The sequence below is a fragment of the Nerophis ophidion genome, linkage group LG18, assembly GCF_033978795.1.
Source record: "Nerophis ophidion isolate RoL-2023_Sa linkage group LG18, RoL_Noph_v1.0, whole genome shotgun sequence".
Lineage (NCBI taxonomy): Eukaryota > Metazoa > Chordata > Actinopteri > Syngnathiformes > Syngnathidae > Nerophis > Nerophis ophidion.
This window is the reverse complement of record NC_084628.1, coordinates 43,352,947-43,363,958: the sequence shown is the minus strand read 5'-3', so window position 1 is coordinate 43,363,958 and position 11,012 is coordinate 43,352,947. Positions and strand designations below refer to the sequence as shown.

Below are 11,012 nucleotides of genomic sequence, written 5' to 3'. Positions count from 1 at the left end.
AGGTGGGAGGGGCCTATCCCCAGGTGCATGTCTTTGGAGGTGGGAGGGGCCTATCCCCAGGTGCATGTCTTTGGAGGTGGGAGGGGCCTATCCCCAGGTGAAGTGAAGTGAATTATATTTATATAGCGCTTTTTCTCTAGTGACTCAAAGCGCTTTACATAGTGAAACCCAATATCTAAGTTACATTTAAAGCAGTGTGGGTGGCACTGGGAGCAGGTGGGTGAAGTGTCTTGCCCAAGGACACAACGGCAGTGACTAGGATGGCGGAAGCGGGTATTGAACCTGCAACCCTCAAGTTGCAGGCACGACCGCTCTACCAACCGAGCTATACCGCCCAGGTGGAAGGGGCCTATCCCCAGGTGCATGTCTTTGGAAGTGGGAGGAAGTCGGAGTACCCGGAGAGAACCCACGCAGTCACGGGGAGAACATGCAAACTCCACACAGAAACACCCCCAGCCGGGGATCGAACACAGGACCTTTATATTGTGAGGCAGATGCACTAACCCCTGTTTGTATTCAAAGTTATATTTGATTTTTGTCCCACTTGGCGCTCCGTAAGTGGTTACGTCATAGGAAAAGGTGGGTGTTTAATTCAACTCACTGGCCGCGAGAGGTCGCCGTCGTGCTCCGTCAATCTTGAAATCCCACCGAGTGACGTCATGACGTTAAACCGCAGTGAAAGCGCAATTAGCACGTAATCACTCTCTACCTCGAACTACCAAAAAGCGTTCCAAATTTGAGTTATTTACGGAAATTGAGCGAGCCTATAGCTTTGCATTTTGTTACATATATATATATATATATACATATATATATTTCATTCTATTTTAGTTACTTTGAATTGTATTTTGTACTGTTTTAGATTATTATTTCTCAACTGTTTGTATATATTGAAATTTATAAATAAAGGTTTATTAAAAATAAATAATCGGCACGTAATGGCAGGCACGCTCCGAATTATAATCCAATTGTGTCATTTTAAAAGTAGCTCGTACATTTTTTTTTTTTTTTTTTTTTTTTTTTTTTTTTTGTGGCTATGGCGGCAAATAGCCGTGACGTTTTGGCGCGGGCGAACGATGTTATCGCGGTTAATTTTGGGCAGCTGTGTGTGTGTGTGTGTGTGTGTGTGTGTGTGTGTGTGTGTGTGTGTGTGTGTGTGTGTGTGTGTGTGTCCGTCCCACAATGCTTTGCGGCAGGGACGGTGCTGAAGCTGCGCGCCTCTCAGACGACGCAGCCTCCCCAGCCAGATAGCTTCTTCTTTTTTTAAGTAAAAAGCTGTAAAAAGGTTCATGTTTATGTTCATATTTCATTCCGCCAAGCGCTAACTTTTTAAAAAAAATTTGCCGCCCTTTTTCTCCCGGGTCCAAGCAGCGCATCCTTTATGCACAGCACGCCGCTGACAGAGCACCATGTCCGGCTGCAGGCACCACTAGGCGGCATGGACGCCAAGCAGCACCACATCAAGAGCCTCAAAAGCTACCCGGAGACCGGCGGCAGGAGTCTGGCGGCGGCGGCGGGAAGCGGAGGCGGAGACGACGGAGGTGGAGTCGGCGAGATGGACATGGAGACGAAGATCCAGAAAGCCGTCGACTTCAAGGCCGAGGGGCACCGCTGTTACAAGGAGAAGAAATTCCGCGAGGCGATCGGCAAATATCACCGGGCTCTGCTCCAGCTGAAGGGGACGCACGTCGTCGACGGAACCACCGGCTCTGAGGTCAACCTTCTCAGCCAGGCGGCCGCCAAACTGACGGAGGAGCAGCGGAGGGCCGTGGACAACACCGAGATAGAGTGTTATGACAGCCTGACAGGTGAGAGCACACCTTTTCACCAGGACTGATACTTTTAAATGACCCATACATATATATATATATATATATATATATATATATATATATATATATATATATATATATATATATATATCTCACAGTGGGGCAACAAGTATTTAGTCAGCCAGCGATTGTGCAAGTTCTCCCACTTAAAATGATGACAGAGGTCTGTAATTTTTGCAATTTCTACCACTTAAAATTGTTCAAGTTCTACCACTTAAAATTGTGCAAGTTCTACCACTTAAAATGATGACAGAGGTCTGTAATTTGTGCAAGTTCTCCCACTTAAAATTGTGCAAGTTCTACCACTTAAAATTGTGCAAGTTCTACCACTTAAAATTGTGCAAGTTCTACCACTTAAAATTGTGCAAGTTCTCCCACTTAAAATGATGACAGAGGTCTGTAATTTTTGCAATTTCTACCACTTAAAATTGTTCAAGTTCTACCACTTAAAATTGTGCAAGTTCTACCACTTAAAATGATGATAGAGGTCTGTAATTTGTGCAAGTTCTCCCACTTAAAAGTGTGCAAGTTCTACCACTTAAAATTGTGCAAGTTCTCCCACTTAAAATGATGACAGAGGTCTGTAATTTGTGCAAGTTCTACCACTTAAAATTGTGCAAGTTCTACCACTTAAAATTGTGCAAGTTCTACCACTTAAAAGTGTGCAAGTTCTACCACTTAAAATTGTGCAAGTTCTACCACTTAAAATTGTGCAAGTTCTCCCACTTAAAATGATGACAGAGGTCTGTAATTTGTGCAAGTTCTCCCACTTAAAATTGTGCAAGTTGTACCACTTAAAATTGTGCAAGTTCTCCCACTTAAAATGATGACAGAGGTCTGTAATTTGTGCAAGTTCTCCCACTTAAAAGTGTGCAAGTTCTACCACTTAAAATTGTGCTAGTTCTCCCACTTAAAATTTTGCAAGTTCTCCCGCTTAAAATGATGACAGAGGTCTGTAATTTCTACCACTTAAAATTGTGCAAGTTCTACCACTTAAAATTGTGCAAGTTCTCCCACTTAAAATGATGACAGAGGTCTGTAATTTGTGCAAGTTCCACCACTTAAAATTGTGCAAGTTCCACCACTTAAAATTGTGCAAGTTCCACCACTTAAAATTGTGCAAGTTCTACCACTTAAAAATGTGCAAGATCTCCCACTTAAAATGATGACAGAGGTCTGTAATTTGTGCAAGTTCTACCACTTAAAATTGTGCAAGTTCTACCACTTAAAATGATGACAGAGGTCTGTAATTTGTGCAAGTTCCACCACTTAAAATTGTGCAAGTTCTACCACTTAAAATTGTGCAACTTCTACCACTTAAAATTGTGCAAGTTCTACCACTTAAAATTGTGCAACTTCTACCACTTAAAATTGTGCAAGTTCTCCCACTTAAAATGATGACAGAGGTCTGTAATTTGTGCAAGTTCCACCACTTAAAATTGTGCAAGTTCCACCACTTAAAATTGTGCAAGTTCCACCACTTAAAATTGTGCAAGATCTCCCACTTAAAATGATGACAGAGGTCTGTAATTTGTGCAAGTTCTACCACTTAAAATTGTGCAAGTTCTACCACTTAAAATGATGACAGAGGTCTGTAATTTGTGCAAGTTCTCCCATTTAAAATTGTGCAAGTTCTACCACTTACAATTGTGCAAGATCTCCCACTTAAAATGATGACAGAGATCTGTAATTTGTGCAAGTTCTCCCACTTAAAATTGTGCAAGTTCTCCCACTTAAAATTGTGCAAGTTCTACCACTTAAAATTGTGCAAGTTCTTCCACTTAAAATTGTGCAAGTTCTCCCACTTAAAATGATGACAGAGGTCTGTAATTTGTGCAAGTTCCACCACTTAAAATTGTGCAAGTTCTACCACTTAAAATTGTGCAAGTTCTCCCACTTAAAATTGTGCAAGTTCTCCCACTTAAAATGATGACAGAGGTCTGTAATTTTCATCATAGGCACACTTCAACTGTGAGAGACAGAATGTGAAAAACAAATCCAGGAATTCACATTGTAGGAATTTTAAAGATTTGTAAATGATGTTGGAAAAGAAGTATTTGGTCAAGCATTCAAAGCTCTCACTGATGGAAGGAGGTTTTGGCTCCAAATCTCACGATACATGGCCCCATTCATTCTTTCCTTAACACGGATCAATCGTCCTGTCCCCTTAGCAGAAAAACAGCCCCAAAGCATGATGTTTCCACCCCCATGCTTCACAGTAGGTGTGGTGTTCTTGGGATGCAACTCAGTATTCTTCTTCCTCCAAACACCACCAGTTGAGTTTATACCAAAAAGTGCTATTTTGGTTTCATCTGACCACATGACATTCTCCCAATCCTCTGCTGTATCATCCATGTATCCATTTTGGTATAAACTCAACTCGTGGTGTTTGGAGGAAGAAGAATACTGACTTGCATCCCAAAAACACCAAACCTACTGTGAAGCATGGGGGTGGAAACATCATGCTTTGGGGTTGTTTTTCTGCTAAGGGGACAGGACGACTGATTCGTGTTAAGGAAAGAATGAATGGGGCCATGTATCGTGAGATTTGGAGCCAAAACCTCCTTCTATCAGTGAGAGCTTTGAATGCTTGACCAAATACTTATTTTCCACCATCATTTACAAATAAATTCTTTAAAATTCCTACAATGTGAATTCCTGGATTTTTTTCTTCACATTCTGTCTCTCACAGTTGAAGTGTACCTATGATGAAAATTACAGACATCTGTCATCATTTGAAGTGGGAGAACTTGCACAATTTTAAGTGGTAGAACTTGCACAATTTTAAGTGGTAGAACTTGCACAAATTACAGACCTCTGTCATCATTTGAAGTGGGAGAACTTGCACAATTTTAAGTGGTAGAACTTGCACAATTTTAAGTGGTAGAACTTGCACAAATTACAGACCTCTGTCATCATTTGAAGTGGGAGAACTTGCACAATTTTAAGTGGTAGAACTTGCACAATTTTAAGTGGTAGAACTTGCACAATTTTAAGTGGTAGAACTTGCACAATTTTAAGTGGTAGAACTTGCACAATTTTAAGTGGTAGAACTTGCACAAATTACAGACCTCTGTCATCATTTGAAGTGGGAGAACTTGCACAATTTTAAGTGGTAGAACTTACACAATTTTAAGTGGTAGAACTTGCACAATTTTAAGTGGTAGAACTTGCACAATTTTAAGTGGTAGAACTTGCACAAATTACAGACCTCTGTCATCATTTTAAGTGGTAGAACTTGCACAATTTTAAGTGGTAGAACTTACACAATTTTAAGTGGTAGAACTTGCACAGTTTTAAGTGGGAGAACTTGCACAATTTTAAGTGGTAGAACTTGCACAATTTTAAGTGGTAGAACTTGCACAAATTACAGACCTCTGTCATCATTTGAAGTGGGAGAACTTGCACAATTTTAAGTGGTAGAACTTACACAATTTTAAGTGGTAGAACTTGCACAATTTTAAGTGGGAGAACTTGCACAATTTTAAGTGGTAGAACTTGCACAATTTTAAGTGGTAGAACTTGCACAATTTTAAGTGGTAGAACTTGCACAATTTTAAGTGGGAGAACTTGCACAATTTTAAGTGGTAGAACTTGCACAAATTACAGACCTCTGTCATCATTTGAAGTGGTAGAACTTGCACAATTTTAAGTGGTAGAACTTGCACAATTTTAAGTGGGAGAACTTGTACAATTTTAAGTGGTAGAACTTGCACAAATTACAGACCTCTGTCATCATTTGAAGTGGGAGAACTTGCACAATTTTAAGTGGTAGAACTTGCACAATTTTAAGTGGTAGAACTTGCACAAATTACAGACCTCTGTCATCATTTTAAGTGGGAGAACTTGCACAATTTTAAGTGGTAGAACTTGCACAATTTTAAGTGGTGGAACTTGCACAAATTACAGACCTCTGTCATCATTTTAAGTGGGAGAACTTGCACAATTTTAAGTGGTAGAACTTGCACAATTTTAAGTGGTGGAACTTGCACAAATTACAGACCTCTGTCATCATTTTAAGTGGTAGAACTTGCACAATTTTAAGTGGTAGAACTTGCACAATTTTAAGTGGTAGAACTTGCACAATTTTAAGTGGGAGAACTTGTACAATTTTAAGTGGTAGAACTTGCACAAATTACAGACCTCTGTCATCATTTGAAGTGGGAGAACTTGCACAATTTTAAGTGGTAGAACTTGCACAATTTTAAGTGGTAGAACTTGCACAAATTACAGACCTCTGTCATCATTTTAAGTGGGAGAACTTGCACAATTTTAAGTGGTAGAACTTGCACAATTTTAAGTGGTGGAACTTGCACAAATTACAGACCTCTGTCATCATTTTAAGTGGGAGAACTTGCACAATTTTAAGTGGTAGAACTTGCACAATTTTAAGTGGTGGAACTTGCACAAATTACAGACCTCTGTCATCATTTTAAGTGGGAGAACTTGCACAATTTTAAGTGGTAGAACTTGCACAATTTTAAGTGGTGGAACTTGCACAAATTACAGACCTCTGTCATCATTTTAAGTGGTAGAACTTGCACAATTTTAAGTGGTAGAACTTGCACAATTTTAAGTGGTAGAACTTGCACAATTTTAAGTGGGAGAACTTGTACAATTTTAAGTGGTAGAACTTGCACAAATTACAGACCTCTGTCATCATTTGAAGTGGGAGAACTTGCACAATTTTAAGTGGTAGAACTTGCACAATTTTAAGTGGTAGAACTTGCACAAATTACAGACCTCTGTCATCATTTTAAGTGGGAGAACTTGCACAATTTTAAGTGGTAGAACTTGCACAATTTTAAGTGGTGGAACTTGCACAAATTACAGACCTCTGTCATCATTTTAAGTGGGAGAACTTGCACAATTTTAAGTGGTAGAACTTGCACAATTTTAAGTGGTGGAACTTGCACAAATTACAGACCTCTGTCATCATTTTAAGTGGTAGAACTTGCACAATTTTAAGTGGTAGAACTTGCACAATTTTAAGTGGTAGAACTTGCACAATTTTAAGTGGTAGAACTTGCACAATTTTAAGTGGTAGAACTTGCACAAATTACAGACCTCTGTCATCATTTTAAGTGGTAGAACTTGCACAATTTTAAGTGGTAGAACTTGCACAAATTACAGACCTCTGTCATCATTTTAAGTGGTAGAACTTGCACAATTGCTGGCTGCCTAAATACTTTTTTGCCCCACTGTGTATATATATATATATATATATATATATATTGAGGTTAACGTCATTGACTTCCCTCAATAGATATAGTTGATGTTTTTTCTAGCCGCACTGGTTAGGAATATCATTTCAAATATTACATTTTGGCATCGTCATGTCCTGGTAATGGTGTAATATTTCACATTGGCCGTGAGGTGACAACACATGAATGCATGTTTACTGGCAAGGCCGTGCAGTTAGTCAGTGTCAGGGTGAGAGGAGCTTCAATGTCAGAGCTATGTGACCATTTGTTCTGTACATGGAAGTAGGATTGTGCCGATACCAATATTATTGTACCGGTATGGCATTATTGGCTTTATTTTAACAAGAAAATCTTAGGGTACATGAAACATATGTTTATAATTGCAAGTTTGTCCTTAAATAAAATAGTGAACATACTAGACAACTTGTCTTTTAGTAGTAAGTAAACAAACAAAGACTCCTAATTAGTCTGCTGACATATGCAGTAACATATTGTGTCATTTATACACCTTTTATAATCTAATTTCATTGACAACCTTGTCTGGTGAAGATAAGGTCCTTTAAAAAAAAAAAAAAAAAATAAGATAAATAAATAAAAAAAATATTTATTGAATAAAAAAGAAAGTACATCAATATAAAAACAATTACAAACAATATTAGTAATTAAAGGGGAACATTATCAAAATTTCAAAAGGGTTAAAAACAATAAAAATCAGTTCCCAGTGGCTTGTTGTATTTTTTGAAGTTTTTTTCTAAATTTTACCGGTCCCGGAATATCCCTAAAAAAAGCTTTAAAGTTCTTGATTTTCGCTATTTGCAATAAGACTATCCATTTCCCTGTGACGTCATACAGTGCTGCCAATACAAACAACATGGCGGTTACCACAGCAAGATATAGCGACATTAGCTCGGATTCAGACTCGGATTTCAGCGGCTTAAGCGATTCAACATATTACGCATGTATTGAAACAGATGGTCGGAGTATGAAAGTATTGAAGAAGAAACTGAAGCTATTGAGCGAATAGCTATTGACGCTATTCGGCCATAGCGTGGGTGTACCTAATGAAGTGGCCCGTAGCGTGGCTGCCTTATTAGCATCGCCGGTAAAATGTGCGGACCAAACGATCAGGACTTTTGCATCTTGTGACACTGGAGCAACTTAAATCCGTCGATTGGTAAGTGTTTGTTTCGCATTAAATGTGGGTATCTAGTTTCAAATGTACATACAGCTAGCGTAAATAGCATGTTAGCATCGATTAGTGTAGCATGTTAGCATCGATTAGCTGGCAGTCATGCTGTGACCAAATATGTCTGATTAGCACATAAGTCAACAACATCAACAAAACTCACCTTTGTGATTTCGTTGACTATCGTTGCAAATGCATCTGCAGGTTATCCATACATCTCTGTGCCATGTCCGTCTTAGCATCGCCGGTCAAATGTGGAGACACTGGTACATTCAATGGGGGTCTGGCGGCAGATTTCTTGCCAGTGGTGCAACTTGAATCCCTCCCTGTTAGTGTTGTTACACCCTCCGACAACACACCCACCAGGCATGATGTCTCCAAGGTTCCAAAAAATAGTCGAAAAAACAGAAAATAACAGAGCTGAGACCCGGTGTTTGTAATGTGAAAATGAAAATGGCGGGTGTGTTACCTCGGCGATGTCACATTCTGACGTCATCGCCTCCAGCCCGATAAACAGAAAAGCGTTTAATTCGCCAAAATTCACCCATTTAGAGTTTGGAAATCGGTTAAAAAATAGATGGTCTTTTTTCTGCACCATCAAGGTATATATTGACGCTTACATAGGTCTGCTGATAATGTTCCCCTTTAATGCAAATGAATGAAATTAACTGTCAAAGGTTAGTACTATCAGTGGACCAGCAGCACACACAATCATGGGTGCTATATATATATATATATATATATATATATATATATATATATATATACACACATATACACTAGGGGTGTATTTGTATTGAACATTTTCGGTACGGGATTTTCGTTTCGGAGGTGTACCGAACGAGTACACATGCTAGCAGTGACCGGGCTAGGACAACATGTAAAAGCCAGAGATGGAAGACCCTCCAAGCGAACGGGTTTTCCACACGGAAATATTAAGTAGCGTACCGCACGTTGTGTAAACAATGCACACCGAGGCACAACACACGGCATGCTAGCAGCGACCGGGCTACGATAGACTGACCATACCTCCTCTTTTCACCGGACATATCCTCTTTTGTGGGGCTGTCTGGGTGGAGTTTCTTAAATGCCTCAAATGTACGGCATTTTAAGTTAGGGTTGTGTGTATTTTCAATGTACGTTCAGGGTTAATAAGGGGTTAAAAACAAGACAATTTGTGCACGTAGCAACATTGGTGAGGGAGCGAGAGAGTTATGATAAACGCGCATGCGTTGTCAGGCTCTGCTTTTAACCCATAGATTTATCAGATTTTATTTTTTAATTATCTATAGCAGGGGTGTCAAAAGTGTGCCCCGGAAGCCATTTGCGGCCCACAGCTAATGTTTTAAAGGCCCACGGCACATTCTAAAAGTACTATTAAAATAAACAAAAACATAAACACAAGTGAAATAAAAAAGCTTAAAGGCTAAATGTAAATCAGAAAAAGTTGGAACCTTGAATAATAAAACTAAGCCTTTTTTTTTCTTTCAAACTGTCATTGCTCAAAACATAATATTGAATCAAAATCAATAGGGATGCACCGATTAATCGGTAACCGAATATATTCGGCCGAATATGGCAAAAAAAGCCACATTCGGCCTTCGGTGGAATGAGTTAAAAACAAGGCCGAATAGTGGCGTGTGACGCAATTTTTTGACGCGGTGACGCAATCAACCAACGTGCAGTGACGTTGGGATATGTTGTGTACCTGTATAAGTGTATGAGGTTACAAGCACACACTTATTGAGATTTAGTGGGGCCTCTGTTTACATTATTAGCCTGTTGTGTAGGCTACCTGTATAAGTGTATGAGGTTACAAGCACACACTTATTGAGATTTACTTGAGCCTTCTGTTGACATTATTAGCATATCTACTGTGGCTAAGCAGACTTTTGCCAAAAGGACAATAATTCATTTGTTGTGGGTTTATCCACTTTAATGCACTTTTTTTTTTTTTTGGAATGCATGTTTTGTTTGAAGGCCTAATATAAATGAAAAACTTTGTGCTTTTTTTTTGAAAAGCAAAGGCTTCTGGAATATTTAAAAAATGTCAATATTCAATAAGAAATTACTTTATTTGAAAAACATGTCAAAATATATTTCTAGCCTATTTATGCAATATAAAAAAAATTGTGAAAAACTGCATTCATTATTCGGTATTCGGGCTTCGGCCAAGCGTTCAAATTTTATTCGGCTTCGGCACAAATTTTCATTTCGGTGCATCCCTAAAAATCAATGTTATTATGAATTATTGACCAATCCAAGGTTCCTATTACTTCACATCAAATATTCCACTAAGAAAAATATTATTGGTGGAAGATTTTGCAAATTTGGCAAATAAATAACCCAAAATTTACATTTAGTTGTTTTCTTACTGTACCGAAAACGAACCGAACCGTGACCTCTGAACCGAGGTACGGACCGAACCGAGAGAGACTTGGGATGGCACTGAAATGGAAGCGAGTGGGTCAGTTTGACATGCAGCAGAAGGGAAAACAAGGAGCAGAGGAAGAGGGGGAGGGGAGTGGCACACACACAACAGGGGCCATATTTACCATGGCAACCATCGCTGGGCCTTGTCCTTCTAGTTGTAGTTAATAGTTCTCCCCTCAGTGCTCCATTTGCTTCATCACTCTGACTCACCGTGGCCATTTTCACTCACAATTATGATTTTTTTTTCCCCGTCACAACATGGCACCGCTTTTATCAACAAAAGAGTGCAGAACCGCTATGGATGTACGCTCACGGGTCACCCCGTCACGCCCCCCTCCACCATCAACTTAAAGATAA

General features: G+C 39.3%; 1 protein-coding gene across 1 annotated transcript in view; it reads left to right on the top strand.

The window, feature by feature from the left end:
- The first annotated feature begins 1,130 nt into the window (after window positions 1–1,130).
- The window catches only part of ttc9b (tetratricopeptide repeat domain 9B), a 55,186-nt gene continuing 45,304 nt past the window's right edge, over window positions 1,131–11,012 (top strand). The window contains exon 1 of the mRNA XM_061878166.1: window positions 1,131–1,808. Coding sequence (XP_061734150.1) covers window positions 1,382–1,808 — 427 coding nt within the window. The 5' untranslated portion in view covers window positions 1,131–1,381. The remainder of the gene's footprint in view (window positions 1,809–11,012) is intronic.